This window comes from Heterodontus francisci, chromosome 14 (genome assembly GCF_036365525.1).
Source record: "Heterodontus francisci isolate sHetFra1 chromosome 14, sHetFra1.hap1, whole genome shotgun sequence".
NCBI lineage: Eukaryota > Metazoa > Chordata > Chondrichthyes > Heterodontiformes > Heterodontidae > Heterodontus > Heterodontus francisci.
In genome coordinates, this window is record NC_090384.1 from 17,496,678 (window position 1) to 17,519,102 (window position 22,425).

General features: G+C 43.5%; 1 protein-coding gene across 1 annotated transcript in view; it reads right to left on the reverse strand.

The window, feature by feature from the left end:
* LOC137376881 (mucin-6-like) overlaps positions 1-22,425 on the reverse strand; it is a 316,041-nt gene that overhangs the window by 110,893 nt on the left and 182,723 nt on the right. The window contains exon 15 of the mRNA XM_068045837.1: positions 8,046-8,075. Within this exon, the coding sequence (XP_067901938.1) occupies positions 8,046-8,075 (30 nt within the window). The remainder of the gene's footprint in view (positions 1-8,045; positions 8,076-22,425) is intronic.

A 22,425-nucleotide genomic window follows, 5' to 3' on the forward strand; every position in this document is an offset into this window, starting at 1 on the left:
TTAAGACCTAGACAGCCACGCCCGCATCCCACAAACAAATAAAAAAAATCAAGAAAGGCATTTTATAACCACAATTTTCAGACTATCCCGTATACTCCTATAATCTCCTTGGGAGGTAGCTGGAAGTAGCACTATGTTGCCCAGGCCGTGATGGTTCCTGGTGAGCCTTTTGCAGTGAGAGCTTGCACAAGGAAGGCCACCAGTGTAAGGATTGGGATCTACTTTGGGAAATGCCACTTTCTTTTTCTCAAAGAGGCTAGACATTGTGTTGGCAGAGTTTTGCTGCTTGAGACCAGGTGTGTTGGCCAAAGTAGAGCCTGTAAGGTTCAGTCCTGAATCGTAGCCCAGACTCCAAAAGGACAACCTTCTTTTGAAAAGAGTCACTCTCAAATTTGCAAATTGGACAGTTGGAGTGAGCTGTAAGATACATCGCTGGGAAAACCTAGCTCTGTTTGCATTAGTTCATGGATTGGCCAGAATTTCCACCCTCTTTGCCAGCAAGGACCTTCGATGCACCAGGATAGTGAAGGTGCCCTTCATGTTATTTTGTGGCCAATGCAACACCAAAGACTTGTGTCAGACAGTAGCAGGGATGCCGGAGAGGAAGGATCATGTGCTCATACTGATAAGATCTTACAACATGTTAGCTGATATTTGCCCCACACTTAAACTTTCACCTCCAGTGACACTTGAGACATAAATTCATCTTAGTCATGTCTAATATCTAGTATGATTAGAACAGGTCAACATGGTTTTACTAAAGGGAAATCCAGTTTGACAAATTTATTTGACAATTTATATACATGGACTGCAGCGGTTGAAGAAAGCAGCTCACCACCGCCTTCTCAAAGGTAATTAGGGATGGGCAATAAATGCTGGCACAGCTAGTGACGCCCACATCCTATGAATGAATTTTTCAAGGATTAGTGGATTTGAGGATGTAATTGGGAGGGTTTATATCGGGGAAACAATTCTGGGGAATTTCAACAGCAGACCTTATGGGGAAACAACTGACAGATTTCACATCTAAATGTGCATGTGACAACTCCAGAAGTTTCCATCAGTTGTGGAGGAGTAAAGACAGTAAGTGCTGACAGCTTCCTATCCCAAAAGCTAAGCTATTGTATTGCTTGTTCATTATCTTATTTAAATGTACTGCTGAATATTTGTTAAATTAATTGTGTGATTGTAGTTGGGGTTCACTAACAGTGGAAGTGAACATTGCAATGTATATGTGTGAATCATACAAATACGCTCCATGATCTTTCAGTGGCAAATATCAGCTAACAAGTTGTAAGATCTTATCAGTGAAAAAGAGCCAATGAGCTCATCAAGTCTCTCCATGTGTTAACATTCCTTGTTACTCCATCAGTATTTGGCATTTTCTATGAAACATGAATGCCCACTTATTTTCCCTTTTACCGATGAGTGTTGACCAACGTCATTCCTCTGGCTATGTTGGATTTGGAGAAGGAAGGTGAATTTCTGTGGGGAGAAGAGTGGCAGGAACACTGGCACAGCAGGTACTGGCACTCACCACCTGGGTCATTGGAACCAAGGAGAAAGTATTCATTATGTTAGAAGGGACCTGCATTGACCAGGCAGCCACTGAATTATACGTTGTACTGGTGTGTGAACTTCACACAATGGAACACGGTGATATCTTCGCCTGTTGCTCTTAATATCTTCACTACCCTGAACCTTTAAATCACTTGATCCTTTCAAGACAGTACTGGTGACATTTTTCAATTCAGTCAATCATACATGTTGTGGTGTGGAATATTTAGGGATTGGGGGTCAACACCTTTCTGCTTAGTATTAAACTAGTAGATATTGTTGCAAGTATGTGATTAATTGTATCCCCATTGTTGCTACAGTCAATATGTTGCTACCGGTGAGGTTACATTTCGTGTAGTTGTGGAGAATACAAATTACTACCATCAGTTTAGAGGGAAAAGAGCAGATGAAATAACATCAGACAGAACAGTTTTTGAATTTCTTGCTGAAAATTGTTGCCAGATAAATTGGAACATTTTGTTGATGAGGTCTGGTTAAGTTCATACCTGTTGTTGTAATTGTTGTTGGCTCTGTAAAGGTACAGTAAATGAGGTAAGTGTGGCAAATAGAATATTATCTCATCATCATAGAATGCAGAATAGCTGTTGTCATGTCATGAAAAAAACAGATTTCACGCTTTTGAATCTCGTCCTGAAGCTGCATTTTGAACATATCAGCTGAAGGTGATTTAAATGCAGTGTCTGTTAATCTCTTCCATATGTCCATTAATCAGTGAAAAAATGATTTTCTCATTTTGAGCCTTGCTCGTGGTTGGAGAACTGTGACCACTTGCTGCCCAATGATTGTCCAATGAAACGAGTTGAGTTACTTCACTCATTTGTACCAGTTACTAAATGAAAAAGCTTCAGAATACCTGGATTCAGTATTTTACTTGCAGTAAAATTATATTTAGCAACTTGACCCTTTCTTGCGTAGAATCTTCCTTCAGAATATGTGACTTGGAATCACCTTGGTCACTTCGTATCATCAGTATCATTACACCTCTCTTTATTGCTCCCTTTCAGGCAGTGCATCACTTCGAGCTTCTGTACGTTAATTTTCATCTGCCACGTCTCTGCCCATTCCACCCGACTATGTCCTCTTGAGGTCTATCACTCTCCTCGCTGTTCACTTTAAAGATTCTGTGTCATCTGCAGGTTTTAAAATTATATCCTGTCTACCCAAGTCTGAGTTGTAAATATATATCTGTTGTATATATTGAGATGCCTAAAGACCAAAGTAGGTGAAAGGTCTTCCAAAAATTTGGAAATCACCTGTGAAATAATGTAATCAGGCTTTGGAAATCAATGTTGGGAGCACAAACCAGTTCACATAAACTGACCAGCAACGATGCAATTTCACAATTTAAAGACTTTCAAGCCAGTCAGTTTCATTGAACAGTAGCTCCTCTCTGTGTTCTCGCCTGTTGACCTTGGTGATTTCCACACAGCTCAGGAAGGACATGCGCTGGCTGGTAATGCCGGAACCTTGATTTAAATCCACAACCTGCTCTCCAGCACTTTTCAGGGCCTTAACCCCATCCCCTGCCTGCACACAAACCCATCGCTCTCCCCCTACCCCGGCAGTTAATATTCTGCCACTATCTCAACAGGTTAAACTTCTCCATATTCAGAATTTTGGTTACTATTTTATTGGAAATCTTTGTTGAGAATATATTGTTTATTGTACACCTGTTGAAGTTGCTGTTGATGTTGTTGCTGGAAAGAACACAGTTAATGTTGTGAATATGCAGTCTGGAAAATCATCCCATTATCCTTTAATGCAGAATATCAGTTGTCACGTTATCAAACATGCAGGTGTCATTCATTGCACAATTTTTGCTGTAATTATTGTTACAACAGCAAAGCTACTGTCATACCTGTTGCTGAAGTTGCAGTCTTTGTCGATGCTGGAATGGATAAAATTCATGATGTGAGTGTAAGATCATCCCATCATTTTTAAAAGCAGTATACCTGTGGTCAAGTGATCAACTATGCCTATCTCATAACCTGCCGTCCTATTTAGAAGGGATTCTGTCCCCATTCTTCCACCAGAAATGCAATCTCATAAATATTATGCAGCCCAATGTTAACTGGATATTAATTGTATTATATTGTGTGCAGGTGGTGGGCATTAACTGGGGATTCCCTTGAGCACATATAAAGACACATCTACCGTAGTTTGTGTGTGGTTGAGTTGGGAGGTACATGCTTGTGATGCTTAACATTGTAAATAAATGTAAGACAGAATAAAGATTGGATCCAGTATTATCCTTGATCAACTGGCTTTTAAAACAATGATATGGTAGCAGAGGATGGCAACATGAAGATTAAAACTACAATCAAAATAGTCACTGTGAGAAATGGCAGAAAGCAAGTGGAAATTGTTGAGGTGTGATTACACTGCGATGTTCTCGGAGTCTGAAAAATATGGCCAGTGGAATAATGAAGTAGATATGTGGACACGGGATACGTCCCGCCCAAAGCAGAAACAAGGTACAGCCTTCCTGCCTGAAGTAAAATCAGAAATAAAGTATTTTGTGAACAGAATGCCCATCAGTTCAAATGAATGAAGGTTTGGATCTTCAACTGGAGTTCTTGGATGTCATTTACAAGAAAGATGATCTATTAAAGGCATGGTCAGACTTTATAGATTTAGGAAAATGGATTGTTCATGCAGGCCCCCACCTACCAAGTATGAGGCACATTAATTTTGCCACATGGACATAAAATTTCAAATTGTTGCTGGGAAGACGAGAAGGGCAGTGACAAGGGGATTCCAGGCCCCTGGCTGGAGAGACATTTTTGGATATTAATAGACAGTGCTTGTAGACAAAGGAGATATTCCTTGCTGAAATTCAATCCACAAACAGACGTGGTCAGACCCTTTATTCACATGACTAAGTTGCTGTTACTGAGTTTGAACTGAGAGTCTGTGCAAAGCAGAATTCTCCTAGACTGAAGCAGACCTCCTCTCCTGTCTGCCTGCTCCCATCTTTTTTCACAAGCCTATGAATCCACTGAAGACACATGAACACCAAGAGAGAAAAGTCTTCTAAAGCGAACAAGGTTTAAGAAGAATACTGGGCCCCAATGAAAAGCAAGATTGACCTACAATCAAGGACTCTGCAGTGAGCTTGAAGACCTGTAGCAAAAACTCTTCAGATATTGCCTCAAACTTTTCCACTTTATTTTTCTTCTGCTCTTTTCTGTCCCTATCTGCATGTGTGTATCGCGTATGCATGCTAGCGTGAACCCAGACAGGGTACTGCTAGCCAAGATACAATTGGAACAAAGGAAACTTGAATGAGAAGACAGGGAAGGAGAAAGAGAGAGAGACAGGAGAGGGAGAAAGAGAGAGCCTTCCAGAATGAGCGTGAGGGAAATGAAAGGCAGGAGAGAGAGAGAGAAAAATAAATTCCAGAATGAATGCAAAGAAAGAGAGTTCAAGTGGCTTGAGTTAACAAGGGGGCAAGAGAGTAACCCCAGTGAAAGCAAGGCCAAGATGGAGGGACATAATTCAGAGCTGGGTACATAATTGTTAAATCTAGCTGATCTGATCCAAAAATTCAATGAGGAAGATGTGGAGGCATTTTCTGCATCCTTTGAGAAACTGGCAAGGCAGCGAAAATGGCCAGCTGAGACCTGGTCTCTTTTACTACAAAGCAAGCTAACTGTTGCCAGATGAGAGTTCATCAAATTATGAACTGAATAAAAATGCTATCCTCAGGGCATATGAATTAGTACCCGAAGCCTATCACCAAAAGTTTAGAACCCTCAAGAAGCAAGCTAATCAAACTCATCTGGAATTTGAAAGAAGTAAGTAGTTGGCTTTTGACCAGTGGCTGAGGGCTCTTAAAGTACAGCTCAGCTATGGGAATCTCAGGGATGTTGTTCTGTTAGAGGAATTTAAAAACTCTCTCCCACTCTCCATAAAGACCCATGTAGAGGAGCAGCGGGTTCAGAGAGCCCGGCAAGTGTCCATTCTGGCAGATGAGTTTGCTTTAATTTATAAGTCAGTTTCCCAGGGGAGAACCTTTCTCAGTCATGCCCACAAATCCGAAAAGGACAAAGAGCAAGAAGGTGATAGAAGCCCTGGCAGTCCTGGGAGAAAACATAAAGCAGGAGACACAGAGGCCCCTCCTCCAGCCAAAAAGGAAGGTGCTGTGAGCAAGAATGAGACCTGGAGACCTGTCTGCTTCCATTGTAATAAAGCAGGGCATTTAAAATCTGACTGCTGGAAACTAAAGGGAAAACTGGTAGGATCGACCAGGGATCCCGGTGAAGACGGCACCCTGATGGAAAGCACAGCAGAACAAGCTGTGGCTTTATCTGCAGTAAGAGTGAGACTCAAGAAGCTTACTAATGCAAGTGCAGGAAAATTTAATAGGATTCCTGAAGGTTATCAGGGTTTTCTGTTTGAAGGGAACGAATCCCCATATCCCTGGTTTGGGGCCAGCAAGCCCATAGTAATTCTTATGGACAAAGGGGCCACTAGATCTGTTTAACTTGGAAAAGGCCTCACCTTTTCCCCAGAGAGTGCAGTGAACACCAAAATGGTGGTGAATGGTATTGGAGGGATGTTTATGCCCGAACCTATACATCGGGTGCACCTGGAGTGCAACCTAGTTTCGAGACTGGTGACCATAGGGATTGTGTCCAGTTTGCTTGTGGATGGAATTGACCTGCTCCTGGGTAAAGATCTGGCGGGGTTGATGTTGGCAGTCCCCACAGTAGTGAAAGAAAGACCGTCGGAGGTGAGAGAGAGGGCTGTGGCGGGACACGGACACCTGCAGCTTCCCGGAATGTGTTTTGCATCAGGCCATGATCAAACCAGCTCCTGCATTGGCACTGCAAGCAGATGACCATGAGGTCTGCCTGTCTGTGACTTTCTTTGGAAAGTTAGGAGATCCAGGGAATTAATTAAATGGATTTTCCCTAGCTGAGGCTGTTAGCCGACCCAGTATTGCGAGAGTTAGCACAGGCTGCCCAGTCTGAAAGTGAAGCAGAGGAAGTCCCTGATTGCTACTATTTACAGAATGAGGAACTGATGAGGAAATGGAGTTCTCCTCACAGACCTGAGAGCAATGAGTGGACAGAAATTCACCAGTTAGTGGTGCCACAGAGGTACCGGAGACAAATATTAAGAAGGGCGCACGAGACTACAGTGGCTGTACATGCCAGTATATGAAAGACCAAAGCCTGCATAAGACAGCAGTTTGACTGGACAAAACTCCACAAAGATGTGCTGAGTACTGCAAGAGTTGCCACATGTGCCAGGTTGAGGAGAAACCCCAACCTATAGTGAAACCTGCACCCCTAAGTCCGGTACTGGTGTTAGGAGGACCCTCCAGCAGAGGGCTGGTGAATTGTAAGGGACTCCTGCCGAGAACAAAAGGCGACAGGCAGGTACAAGGCTGCATGGCAAATCTTTAGAAAGGGATGGCGAAAAAAGCGACCAAGAGGGCAAGTTAAAGGAAGTCTGGGAGGAATCCTGGATGAAAACCCCTACTGTTCAGTCAGCCAACCTGGAAAAATTTGAAAAGTTAGACCCCACTTCCTCCTACGTATATGCAGTTTCCAGAAACACCCCATCAGAGTTGCTAACAGCATGGACAGGAACCTGTATGTCCCTAGCCACTAGAGGGAGCCAATATACATAGACTCACATCAAGTCATACTCCGGGTCCCAAAGGTAGAAGAAAGCAAACAAGTCATGTGCTACTCACACACCACAACATCTCCCTTCATTTTTATTTTCAAATTACTTGTTCAAAATGAATGAAGGTTTGGATCTTCTATTCTAGTTCCGGGATGTACTTTGGAAGAAAGATGATCTATTCAAAGTTTATGAGGCACGGTCGAACTTTGATAGATTTTGGAAAATAGATGGTTATTAAATGGAGAATTATATTATGGACTTTAACAGATTGTATCGAAGATTGAAGAAATTCAAGTTAGAGATCCCGGGTTCAGTGCTAGTTTAATTTGCTGAATTGTGCTCAGGCATCGGATACTGATTGTCTCCTGATTCTAACTGGTGTTCAGTTCTCAGAGAGAGACTCCCTGTCGGATCAGATGTGTGCTCCCTTAAAAATTCCCTGAGGAAACAGTTATTTCCTGTGGTCTTGGTGGAACAAATGGGACATTCTGTGTTAACACAGAGCATTGGGGTTGGTTTTAGTTGCTGGAGGAAACAGGAGCTCAGAATCCATTGGCCAATGTGTGCTGTTAATTTTTAATTTCAATTTAATTGAATAATTGCTCAAGGGAAATACCCAGTATAAAATCAGAGGTTAGTTCAAAAATATTTATGGATTGATAATTTAAATTTTTATGTTGGAAGTTTCAAGAGTGAGAATTAATATCCAAGTGGGATCCATTTCTGTGGATAATAGAAGCTGAAGTGGACTTTGATGCTTTGACAGAGTAACTTTGATGATTGTTAAATCATTGCAAACTATTGGAATTAGGTGATGAACTTCCTACCAGTTGTTGAGGTTGCAGTGGTTGTTGACTCTGGAAAAGAGAGAGTTGAAGCTCTAAGTCCAATCAATTCAAGTCCCTAAATTAAAGATGCTGATAATTGTGGATGAATAATTCAAAATTGTAAATGCTTTCCTCACTCTGCTACTTAAAAATACACTGAACTAAAATAACAGATGGAAAAATAACATTCTCATTTGAAAATTACAATTGTCAAGACAATGACAGAAACACATATTTTGTGATTAATTAGAGGATAACTATCCTACCTGATGAAGGTATAACTGTTCGGAATACTAAAGTACACTGTGACCTTCCATTGAGAATACTAATTATCAAGTACTGAAACCTGCAGTCAATCTTCATACAATGACTATGTTGAGAGGTCAATGTAAAATGTTTCAATTACTATTGGTCATTTGATACCTGTTGTTGAAGTCAAGGTTGTTGTCGGTGTCATTGTTGATGCTGCAAAGTAAAGATTTGAAGGTTTAGGTGAGGAGGATATTGAGAAATTGCATCTTCTTTCAGTGGGAATTGCTGGATGTGAACGGAGTCATAGAGAGATACAGCACTGAAACAGGCCATTCGGCCCTCCAAGCCTGTGCCGTTCTTGATGCCTGTCTAAACCAGAACCTTCTGCACTTCTGGGGTCCGTATCCCTCCATTCCCATCCTATTCATGTTTTTGTCAAGATGTCTCTTAAATGTCGCTGCTTCCACCACCTCCCCCAGCAGCAAGTTCCAGGCACCCACCACCCTCTGTGTAAAAAACTTGCCTCGTACATCCCCTCTAAACTTTGCCCCTCACACCTTAAACCTACGTCCCCTAGTAACTGACTCTTCCACCCTGGGAAAAAGTTTCTGACTATCCACTCTGTCCATGCCGCTCATAACTTTGTAAACCTCTATCATGTCGCCCCTCCACCTCTGTCGTTCTAGTGAAAACAATCCAAGTTTATTCAACCTCTCCTCATAGCTAATACCCTCCAGACCAGGCAACATTCTGGCAAACCTCTTCTGTACCCACTCCAAAGCCTCCACTTCCCCTGGTTGAGTGGCGAACAGAATTGTACGCAATATTCCAATTGTGGCCCAATTAAGCTTCCGTAGAGCTGCAGCATGACTTGCCAATTTTTATACTCTATGTCCCGACCGATGAAGGCAACCATGCCGTATGCTTTCTTGACCACGTTATCCACCTGCGTTGGCACTTTCAATGATCTGTGTACGCCTAGATCTCTCTGCCTGTCAATACTCCTCAGGATTCTGCCATTTACTGTATACTTCACACCTGTATTAGACCTTCCAAAAGGCATTACCTCACATTTGTCCGTATTAAACTCCATCTACCATTTCTTCGCCCAAGTCTCCAACCGATCGATATCCTGCTGTATCCTCTGACAATCCTCATCATTATCCGCAACTCCACCAACCTTTGTGTCGTCCGTAAACTTACTAATCAGACCAGCTACATTTTCCTCCAAATCATTTATATATACTACAAACAGCAAAGGTCCCAGCACTGATTCCTGCGGAAGACCACTAGTCACAGCCCTGCATTCAGAAAAGCACCCTTCCACTGCTACCCTCTGTTTTCTATGACCGAGCCAGTTCTGTATCCATCTTGCCAGCTCACCTCTGATCCCGTGTGACTTAACTTTTTGTACCAGTCTGCCTTGAGGAACCTTGCCAAAGGCTTTACTGAAGTCCATGTAGACAACATCCACTGCCATTCCTTCACCAATCATCTTTGTCACTTCCTCAAAAAACTCAATCAAGTTAGTGAGACATGACCTCCCCTTCACAAAACCATGCTGCCTCTCACTAATAAGTCCATTTGTTTCCAATTGGGAGTAAATCCTGTCCCGAAGAATCCTCTCCAATAATTTCCCTACCACTGATGTAAGGCTCACCGGCCTGTAATTTCTTGGATTACCCTTGCTACTCTTAAACAAAGGAACAACATTGGCTATTCTCCAGTCCTCTGGGACCTCACCTGTAGCCAATGAGGATACAAAGATTTCTGTCAAGGCCCCAGAAATTTTCTCCCTTGCCTTCCTCAGTATTCTGGGGTAGATCCCATCAGGCCCTGGGGACTTATCTACCTTTATGATTTTCAAGAACCCCAACATCTCCTCCTTTTTCATATCGATATGACTGGGATTATCTACACTCCCTTCCCTGGACTCATCATCCACCAAGTCCATCTCTTTGGTGAATACTGATGCAAAGTACTCATTTAGTACCTCGCCCATTTCCTCTGGCTCCACGCATAGATTCCCTCTTCTGTCCTTGAGTGGGCCAACCCTTTCCCTGGCTACCCTCTTGCTCTTTATATACGTATAAAAAGCCTTGGGATTCTCCTTAATCCTGTTGCCAATGACTTTTCATGACCCCTTTCAGCCCTCCTGACTCCTTGCTTAAGTTCCTTCCTACTTTCATATATTCCTCAAGGGTTTTGTCTGTTCCCAGCCTTCTAGCCCTTATGTATGCTTCCTTTTTCTTTTTGACTAGGCTCACAATATCCCTAGTTATCCAAGGTTCCCGAAACGTGCCAAACTTATCCTTCATCCACACAGGAACATGCCAGTCCTGGATTCTAATCAACTGACGTTTGAAAGACTCCCACATGTCAGATGTTGATTTACCCTCAAACAACTGCCCCAATCTAAATTCTTCAGTTCCTGCCTAATCTTGTTATAATTAGCCTTCCCCCAATTTAGCACCTTCACCCGATTACTTCTCTTATCCTGATCCACAAGTACCTTAAACTTACGGAATGATGGCCACTGTTCGCGAAATGCTCTCCTACTAAAACTTCGACCAATTGGCCGGGCTCATTCCCCAATACCAGGTCTAGTATGGCCCTTCCCTAGTTGGACTATCTACATATTGTTTCAAGCAGCCCTCCTGGATGCTCCTTACAAATTCTGCCCCATCCAAGCCCCGAGCACTAAGTGAGTCCCAGTCAATATAGGGGAAGATAAAATCACCCACCACAACAACCCTGTTGCTTTTACATCTTTCCAAAATCTGTCTACATATCTGCACCTCTATCTCCCACTGGCTGTTGGGAGGCCTGTAGTAAACCCCCAACATTGTGACTGCACCCTTCCTGCTCTCCAAGGTGTCCTCCCATAGTACAGCTGTGATATTCTCCTTAACCAGTAATGCAACTCCCCCACCCCTTTTACTTCCCCCTCTATCCTGCCTGAAGCATCTAAATCCCGGAACGTTTCGCTGTCAATCCTGTCCTTCCCTCAACCAAGTCTCTGTAATAACAACAACATCATAGTCCCAAGTACTAATCCAAGCTCTAAGTTCATCTGCCTTACCTGTTATACTTCTCGCATTGAAACAAATGCACCTCAGACCACCAGTCCTGCTGTGCTCAGCAACATCTCCCTGCCTGCTCTTTCTCTCACTCTTACTGGCCTTATTCACGAGTTCCCCCTCAGTTATTTCACCTGCTGACCTACTGCTCTGGTTCTCACCCCCCCGCCACACTAATTTAAACCCTCCCAAGTGACGCTGGCAAACCTCGCAGCCAGGATATTTATGCCCCTCCAGTTTAGATGCAACCCTTCCTTCTTGTACAGGTCCCACCATCACTCTTCTTCTCACAGTGCAGTATACTTAGAAGTTTTATTTCATCTGCAGATTTTGAAATTATGTCCTGTACAGCCAAGTCCATATTATCAATATGTATCAACATATATTCTACAGATACAGATTTACACCATCAACATCCTGGGGGTTACCATTGACCAGAAATGTAACTGGACCAGCCATATAAATACTGTGAATACAAGAGCATGTTAGAGGCTGGGAATTTGGTGGCAATTAACTCACCTCCTGACTCCCCAAAGCCTGTCCACTATCTACAAGGCACAAGTCAGGATTGTGATTGAATACTGTCCAGTTGCCTGGATATGTGCAGTTTGAATAACACTCAAGAAGCTTGATGCCATCCAGGACAAAGCAGCCCACTTGATCTGCACCCCATCTGACACATTAAACATTCACTCCCTCCACCACTGGTGCACAGTGACAGCAGTGTGTACAATCTATAAGATGGACTGCAGCAACTCACCAAGCCTCCTTATACTGCATCTTTCAATCCCACTACCTCTACCACCTCGACAGATAAGGGCAACAGTCAAATGGGAAACAACATCACCACCTGCAAGTTCCCCTCCAAGCCACAGACCATCCTGACTTGGAACTGTATGGCTGTTCCTTCGCTGCTGTTGGGTCAAAGATTTAGAACTTCCTTTCGAACAGAACTGTGGGTGCCCCAACAACCACTTGGACTGCAGCGGTTCAAGAAAGAAGCTCACACCCAACTTCTCAATTGAAATTGGGGATGCAGAACAAATGCTTAGTTTGGCAGTAACACTCACATCCCATGAAAAGAAATTTAAAAATCAAGGTTAGTAAAGTGACATGACATCCAAAAAGTTGGAAATCACCCATGAAGCAGTGTATTCAGGCTCTGAGAACAAGTGCTGTAAACACAAATCTTTCACATAGACTGGCCAGCAGCTGTGCAATTTCACTGGTTAAAGGCTTTCAAGCCTGTCAGTTTCATTGAACAATATCTCCCTGCTGTATTCTCACCTTTGTGACCCTGGTAAATTCCAAACAGCTCGAGAAACACATGTTCTGGCTGTTAAAGCCAGACTCTGGGGTTAAATCCTCAATGAATTGAGAAATTACATATTTAATTTCCTTAACCACAATCTTGATGTGGGTTTCCCACTTGGCTCGCCGACAAACACACATTGATTAAACCTGGAAGGGACGGGTTAGAGTTGGTTTTCTCAACCCACCAGCATTTTTCAGGGCTTTAACCTCCCTCCCGCCGACCCCCTTGCCCATACCCAAACCCATTGCTTCCCTCAACCCCGGCAGTAAAATTCTGCTGCTATCTCAATAGATAAAACTCCTTCTTCATATTAAGAATTTTGGTTCTTAGGATATTGTTTGTTAGATACCTGTTGTTGAAGTTGTGGTTGATGTTGATGCTGGAAAGAACACAGTTAATGGTGTGAATGTGCAGAATGGAAAATCATCTCAGAATCTATCAATGCTGAATGTCAGTTATAATATCGTCAAACATGCAGGTTTCGTTCACTGTACAACTTTACTGAAACTATCGGTACAACGGCACAGCTAATTTCATACCTGTTGCTGAAGTTGTAGTTGTTGTCGAGGCTGGAAAGGAGACATTTGAAGCTGTGATTGTGGAAGGTATAAAATCATCCCATCATTTATAAAAGCAGTTTTCTAGTTGGCAATTCATCAACTATGCATTTCTCATAATCCTCCCCTCAGTCCTATTTAGAAGGGTTTGCTCATTTCCTGTACCTTTCTTCCACCAGCAACATAATCTTATTAATATTATAAAGCTGACAGTAACCGAGAAGCAATTGCAATGCAGCTCCTTTTTGAAGGTTTCAAATGATTCTGCCACAGCTGTCATGTCCATTAGATCCTTCTGAATGCCTAGTGGACATATATCGATCCTAGACTGCATGTAGAAGAAGGTGGTCACCCCACAGCTAGAGGGGAATATTGAGGTAGTGAGAGAGTGTGAAGTGGTTTTGAAAAAAGTAATATACTTGGCGTGATCAGAACATGCAGTATGGTTTCACAGGGAATGGTTGAGACAGGGACCATTGCATCTCTCAGCAGCAATGTAAATAAACATTTGAAGCAGAGGAAGATGCAGGGATAAGAATTGATATCAGATAATCGGGGTTGCTTTTAGTTTGCTGTAGGAAACGAGCACAGAATCCAATGGGCCAAAAGGTGCTCTTCATTTCTAAGTTTCATACAATTGAAAATTGCTCAATGGGAAATATTCAGTCTCAAAGCAGAGGTTAATTCAAAAATATTTTTGGATTGATAACCTGCATTTTTATTTTCTCAGGGTCAAGAGTGAGAATTACTATCCAATTGGGGTCCATTTCTGGGATAATGGAAGTGGAAGGAGACTTTGATGCTTTGACAGAGTAACTTTGATGATTGTTAAATCAATGCAAACTATTGGAATTAGTTGATGAATGTTCTACCTGTTGTTGAAGTTGGAGTGGTTGTTGACTCTGGAAAAGAGAGAGTTGAAGATATAAGTTCAAAAAACTCAAAATTACAGATGCCAATATTAGTGGATGAATAGTTAAAACTTGTAAATGCTTTCCTCACTCTGCTTCTGAACAATACACTGAACTAAAACAAATGGAAGAATAACATTCTTCATTTGAAAATTCCAATTGCCAAGACAATGATTGTCATTATTTAGAGTATTCATTTCCTGCCTGATGAAGGTATAACTGTTAGGAATACTAAATTACACTGTGACCTTCCATGGAGAATACTAATTATCAAGGGCGGCACAGTGGAGCAGTGGTTAGCACCGAAGCCTCACAGCTCCAGGGAGCCGGGTTCAATTCTGGGTAGTGCCTGTGCGGAGTTTGCAAGTTCTCCCTGTGACGGTGTGGGTTTTCTCCGGGTGCTCCGGTTTTCTCCCACTGCCAAAGACTTGCAGCTGATAGCTAAATTGGCCATTTTAAATTGCCCCTAGTGTAGGTAGGTGGTAGGGAATATGGGATTGCTGCAGGGTTAGTATAAATGGGTGGTTCTCTGGTCGGCACACACTCAGTGGGCCGAAGGGCCTGTTTTAGTGCTGTATCTCTAAATAAAAATAAAATAAAAAAGTACTGAAACCTGCAGTCAATCTTCATACAATGACTATGTTGTGAGGTCAATGTAAAATGTTTCAATTACTATTGGTAATTTGATACCTGTTGTTGAAGTCAAAGTTGTTGTCGGTGTCATTGTTGATGCTGCAAAGTAGAGATTTGAAGGTTTAAGTGAGGAGGATATTGAGAAATTGCATCTTCTTTCAGTGGGAAATACTGGATGTGAAGTGAACAAACATGTGGAAATGGGCAGCAGAAGCAATGAATTCCATAATGCTGAATATTGATGCTGGAAAGGATACAGTGAAAGGCACAACTGAAAGTTTGAAAACAGCTGTCGTAAAGAAAATAGGAATGCAAGTACTGGGCACTAATGAATAGCAATAACAGAACATGCCCTTTTGCACCATGACTAACACCCTGCTCCTGGCTATTTGAGTCACGAGTTAAAAAGAATGAAAATGCAGGAAGCTCAAGACAAGATAGATCAGTGTTGTTGGTGCAAGGCCATTAACCAGAGCTGAAAACTGAAATATGTGATGGATTCCAACGTTTGGAAGCTGAACAATAACAAGAATCCTTGTTTCCCACCGTATGCAGCATTTGAGTGTCTTTTACTAATTCTGGTTGTGTCTTTACTTTTAGACCCAAGAACATCACAACGGTGACATGAATGGGGGAGAAACTAGGAAACGGATGGTGAAAAACAGAAAACATTGCTTTCAGGTATAAAACATTTGGATAGCATTTTAATTTGGAGGCTGTATGAGACACACACAGGAAGCTTGCACACTGTCAATACACACACCGATCTCTCCAAAATAACCATTCAATCAAAAAGTGTATAATCACGGATCATTACAGAGAAGTTTTTCTCTGAAAGGGAAGTGTTACTGATCAATATGACATTGTCTATCACCAATCTATCACCTTTTGACGTGCATTCAGAGCCATCGGTCGGAATTTTATCTTGACAGATCAGGCATCCTCGGATGTGGCTTCAGTGAAAAATGACGAGCGATGATGTCGGATTGTGTCCCCCATGTCATGACACCAGATCGCCATTTTCCACTGGTCGGACGCAGGCGAGATGGGGTCACCGCTCGCCAGCCGATTTAAGACAATTGACGGCCAATTGTGACAATTAAAGAGCCAATTAAATGTTATTGTACGTCCCCTGTGCCATTTTACGTTATGTGCAATGGGCCATAAGATGGGGCGGGGAGGTGCTCACAGACCCGGCAGCTTTAAATGAGAGTCAACGACTCTCCCACTGAAGGAGTTTGAGGTACTGGAGTTTTGTGTTTCGTGTGTTTGATGTAACTGTAAATTTAAAAGTCCGAGCTGATACTGCTGGCTCCCCAGGGCTCACTTGAGTGAGTAATACTCCTGGCAGAGCCATAGCTTCTGATTTTCTCCTGGATGGGGGAGGGAAGTGGGGTCTGAGTGCCATTCCTCTCAGCAGGCACTAAAAAACTGTGCCCATTCTATTTTAGGGACACTGCTGTCATGGACATTGTGCATTCTGGATGAGGGTCCTCTGGTGATGAAGAGAACTGGACAAGGAGGGACAGGCGGGCACGTGGCCAAGGAAATCAGCGACCTGCTGTCCAGCTGCAGGTGCAGCTTGGTAATGGGGGAGGGGCAGAAGGCCACAGAGTGCACCGGGTGCAAAGACCTGTGAGGAAAAGAGTCTACCCAGGAGGCAGGGTGTACCAGTAGCAGTTGAGCTTCCGACAGATGTCTGAGCGCCAGTGCCTTAGCAGACTGCGCCTGTCCCGAGAGACTGCGACATCTCCGTGTAAGATGATGGCAGCAGAGGTCAGCTCCAACTGTGTGGGTGGCCATCCAATGCCTGTGGCTTGTAAGGTCAATGTCACTCTGAACAACTATGTATCAGGCTCATTCCATGTTTCCACAGGAGACACATGCAGAGTCTCACAATCATCTGCACATCATAAAGGTGGGAACTGATGCCATATTCAGGAGGACCCACCAGTACATCAAGTTCAAGACTGATTTGGCCAGTCAGGCTGAGAGAGCCAGAGGCTTCAGCACCATTGCTGGGTTTCACATGGTCCAAGGAGTTATTGACTGTACACATATGTCCATCAAAGCTCCTGCAGGCCAGCCAGGGGCCTTCATGAACTGGAAGGGATTTCACTCGATGAATGTGTCACTTGTGTGTGACCAGTGCAAGAGTCTATTGCAGGTGTGTGCTCGCTCTCCAGGAAGCAGTCACGAAGCATTAATTCTCTGGAACTCCCAAGTGCCACCACTTTTCAACCCCCCCGAATACCTTCAAGCAGAGATACTTGGTGACAGGGCTTACCCACTGAAGAGATGGCTGAAGACACCTGTGAAGAGCCCATGGAATGAGGCTGAGGACCGTTAGAATACGAGCCGTGCGATGACCAGAGTCACCATTGAACAGACCATCAGTTTTCTGAAGATGAGATTTAGGTGCCTGGATCGCTTAGATGATGTCTTTCAGTATTGCCAGCAAGGGTATCCTGCATTGTGGTTGTCTGCTGTACCTTCCATAACTTGGTGCTGCAGAGGATGGAGCCCTGGATGCTGAGGAGACTTTCAGCATGAGACAGCCTCAGACGAGGAGGGTGAAGGGTTGGACAAGGAGTGGGTGCAGCCACCTGGACGTCCGGGGGAAACAGTTGGATGTTTACAGGAGTTGGGTTCCAGGGAAGATCAGAGGCTCTCATACTCAGGTGTTCCTCCTGACCTGAGGTTCATGAGCCATGCAGTCTGCCAGTGACTGACATGTCAATCTAACTCCAGGCATTCACATCTGCTGAAACCAGAAAAGTACTCGCCCATCATCACTAACTACAGCTGCTATTGTCTACCTTTTCCTCTGATACACCATGGTCCACTGGTGCACCTCCCCCAAGTCTCCACATCAGGCAGAAAAAAAAATCACTTTGTACATCATCACTTACTTCAGACATAACTAAACAGAATGAGAATTTTAATAAAGTTTACTGAACGTAACACAAATATTAACATAAATCTAAATCACACCAGTGAAACCAAGTGCAATGACAGTGATTGTTAAATTGTTTCTGAGTGCTCCTACGTGTTGATCCCCCTTCAGCTCCAGCTATGCCAGAGGCAGGTGGCTGATCAGGCTGCCCCGTGGCTTGGGATGACCTTTGCGGCTGTCCTCTGACTGCCCGAGGCTGCGAGGGACCCGGCATATTGTAGTGCAGCTGAAGTGTGTCAGGACCATCCTCTGTCATCCTGGCATGTTGAATTGTTCGTGTCACTGGCAGAGGGGCCAAGGAGCCGCTGTCCACATCAGGAGCACCCTGAGAGGGGCCCCCAGATGCAGACTGTTGTTGTTCCTCTGCTGTCACATGGCACGTTTGGACCTCCCTGATGATCTGAGAGGGATGAGCACCTGGAGGAGGTGCTTTGTCCCTCTGATGAATGGAGCTCACTGGCAATGCGAGGGTGTGCAGGTCTGCACGAATCTCTGACGGCTACTAGATGCTTTCATCTTTTGCAGCATTATCCAATTTTAGAAAAGGTGAAGTCAGTTCTTTTATGAAGAAGAACATTTTTATGCAACGGGTGGTAATGACCTGGAATTGGCTGCCCACAAGGATGGTGGAAGCAGACACAAACAACAACTTCTGAAGGAAATTGAATGGCCGATTTATGGAAATAGACTTGCAAGGCTATGAGGATCGAGTGGGGGAGTGGGACTGACTGGATAGCTCTGTGGAGAGCGAACATGGACCCGCTGGGGTGAATGGCATCCTCCTGTACTGTAAATGACTCTATGACATGTAATGAAGGAACAATTCACTTTCAGAATTGTGAAACTACAGAGAAGTCTATAACGATCTTGCACAGTGCTTGATAGATTGAGTTGAAAAGCATAAATAACTGCCAGGGGCAGTTGATGCTGGTAATTTAAAGGCAACAAAAGTTGAAATCAGATTTGTAGAATGGACAGACTTTGCAACAGAATACCATAATCTTCTATACTTTATGATTTAGAGAATACAGTCGCTTACTATAATTGTACAATGAAAAGTGATAAATTGGCAATGCTGTTGTGTGAAAAATGAAGCATGTTTGGGTTGTTCTGCCCCTGTTTTGCCATGCCTGTAATCACCTACGACATCATCCACCTCGTCCCCACTCCCAAACACACTTTTAATTGGAATGTACATGAAAATCAGTGGTTGTTACGTGCAGATTCAGAAACCTCGTCTGTTCAAATTTTACTGGCCATCTTTTCTTTGAAAGTGTTTGTAAATGAAGGGAAAACAGCTTCATGGAAGATCCTGGATAGTTCCTGAGGAACAGCGATAGTGAAGTACGTTCTTGGACTTGCATAATATTGTCTCTGAAGTGTGTTCGACCTTTTAATAGATGCATCAATTGATCCTTCAAGAAAACTGCCTGAGCGCTTTGAGTGAAAGCAGTTATTTCTGAAGATGTTGTGAGGTGAAGTTGTGACTGAATGATTGAATATAATAATACAACAATGATGGAATACAGGCAGCGAGGCAGTTAAAATAAGGGCAGCTCTTTAAACCTGATTCAGCTGCAGGCCTGCACGGACCTGATAATGAGCTGTTCTCTTGAGCAGGCAAGCAGAACGCCCGCAAGAACATCTTGGAGTGCTGCTTTATACATGCAGATCAAGTGCAAATGGAGGTTTTAGTCTGAACCCTGAGTCAGGGGTCAATGACAGCAGTCAGGCCAAAGCTGCCAAGAGTTGGATCCTGGGCCAGAAGAGGCCCAGGTAGGTAAGGGTTTTATCTTATTTAAGCCTCATTGTGACCCAGGAAGTACAGAATTGCTTTACAGGCCCAACAAGGAAACTTTGGTTCTCCTTTGTCCCGAGCTTCTTCCTCAACAACAACAATGACAATAACTTGCAGTGAAACAACATCTTTAATGTAGTAAAACATTTCAAGGCATTTCTCAGGAGCATTATCAAACTGAATTTGGGACCGTACCACACCCATAGATATTAGGGCAGGTGACGAGGAAGAGAACAGAAGGTTAAAGCAGGAAGGTGAGGATGCGAGGCAGAGAGGTTTAGGGAGAGAATTCCAGAGTTTAATGTTTTGGCTGCTGAAGGTACGGCCACCAATGTTGGAGTGAATGAAATAGGGGGTGCACCAGAGGCCGGAATACGAGGAGTACAGAGATCTCGAAGGGTTATAGGGCTGGAGGAGGTTTCAGAGATCGGGAAGGTCAATCCCATAGAGAGATTTGAAAGGAAGGATGAGAATTTTAAAATTAAGCTATTGCTTGTACTCGATGTCAATGAATGAAGGTTTCAGCAGGAAATGAGCTGAGGCAGAGGAGGAGTCGATCAATGTTATGGAGGTGGAGGTAGTTGATCTTGCTGTTGGAGCTGGTATGTGTTTACTAGTCTTGGCTACCTACTGTTAGTCTTTTTGTCCCTTCCTGACCCACTGTGCTTTTCTGTTTTACATGACTCTTCTGAAGTGCCATCTGCTCCAACCTATAAAATTCTCCTGATCTGGAGATCACTGCCTTTTTGTTGGCTGCCCTGCATATTACAAGCAGTTGGAGAAAGTGCACAAGCATTGACCATCACGGGTTAAATTAGCTTGTGACAATAGCAGTGTGAGAAATGCTCTGTCATCCTATTGCTGAATTTTTACTGCCTCGCCTCAATAACCACAATAACAATCCTCTCCTTCAGTCTTATGGTTTATTGGATGAATTTGCACTCCTGATGCAGTGTGAATCCACAGAGGTTATCCAATAAGGTCCATCTACCACCCTGTGACATGCTGTAGCTAGCTCTATTCTTTAAAGAAAAGTAATTCAAGTAATGTAGTAAAGTAATGTCTAACAAACTTGATTGAATTTTTTGAGGCGGTGACTAGATATGTGGATGAGGGTAAAGCAGTTGATGTAGTCTACATGGACTTCAGTAAGGCTTTTGATAAGGTCCCGCATGGGAGATTGGTTAAGAAGGTAAGAGCCTGTGGGATCCATGGCAATTTAGCAAATTGGATCCAAAATTGGCTTAGTGGCAGGAGGCAGGAGGTGATGGTTGAGGGTTGTTTTTGTGAGTGGAAGCCTATGACCAATGGTGTACTGCAGGGATCGGTGCAGGAACCCTTGCTGTTTGTAGTGTACATTAATGATTTAGAAGTGACTATCGGAGGTATGATCAGTAAGTTTGCAGATGACACAAAATTTGATGGTGTTGTAAATAATGAGGAGGAAAGCCTTAGATTACAAGACGATATAGATGGGCTGGTAAGATGGGCGGAGCAGTGGCAAATGGAATTTAATTCTGAGAAGTGTGAGGTGATGCATTTTGGGAGGACTAACAAAGCAAGGGAATATACAATGGATGGTAGGACCCTAGGAATACAGAGGGACCTTGGTGTACTTGTCCATAGATCACTGAAGGCAGCAGCACAGGTAGTTAAGGTAGTTGCGAAGGCGTATGGGATACTTGTCTTTATTAGCCGAGGCATAGAATATAAGAGCGGGGAGGTTATGTTGGAGCTGTGTAAAACGCTAGTTAGGCCACAACCAGAGTACTCAGTGCAGTTCTGGTCGTCACACTATAGGAAAGGTGTGATTGCATTGGAGAGGGTGCAGAGGAGATTCACCAAGATGTTGCCTGGGCTGGAGAATTTCAGCTATGAAGAGAGACTGGATAGGCTAGGGTTGTTTTCCTTCGAGAAGAGAAGGCTGAGGGGAGACCTGACTGAGGTATACAAAATTGAGGGGCATTGATAGGATAGATAGGAAGAAACTGTTTCCCTTAGTGGAGGGGCCATTAGAGGTAAGGGGCAGGAGGTTTAGAGGTGATTTGAGGAAAAAAAATTTTCACCCAGAGGGTGGTTGGAATCTGAAATACACTGCCTGAAGTGGTGGTAGAGGCAGGATCCCTCACAACATTTAAGAAGTATTTAGATGAGCACTTGAAATGCCATAGCATACAAGGCTACGGGCCAAGTGCCAGAAAATGGGATTAGAATAGATCGGTGCTTGATGGTCGGCACAGACACAGTGGGCTGAAGGGCCTGTTTGTTTGCTGTCTGACTCTATGACTCTCTAACACAAACCTTTCACATAGACTGGCCAACAGCTGTGCATTTTCACTGGTTAAAGACTTTCAAGCCTGTCAGTTTCATTGAACAATAGCTCCCTACTGTGTTCTCACCTTGATGACCCTGGTAAATTCCAAACAGCTCGGGAAACACATGCTCTGGCTGTTAAAGCCAGACACTGAGGTTAAGTCCTCCATTAATTGACAAATTACATAATTGATTTCCTTAACCACAATCATGATGTGGATTTCCCACTCGGTTCGCCAACTAACACACAGTGATTAAACCTGGAAGGGACGGGTTAGAATTGGTATTCTCGAACCCCCAGCATTTTTCAGGGCTTTAACCTCCCTCCCGCCGACCCCCCAGCCCATACCCAAACCCATTGCTTCCCTCAACCCCGGAAGTAAAATTCTGCCGCTATCTCAATAGATAAAACTCCTTCTTCATATTAAGAATTTTGGTTCTTAGGATATTGTTTGTTAGATACCTGTTGTTGAAGTTGTGGTTGATGTTGATGCTGGAAAGAACACAGTTAATGGTGTGAATGTGCAGACTGGAAAATCATCTCAGAATCTATCAATGCTGAATG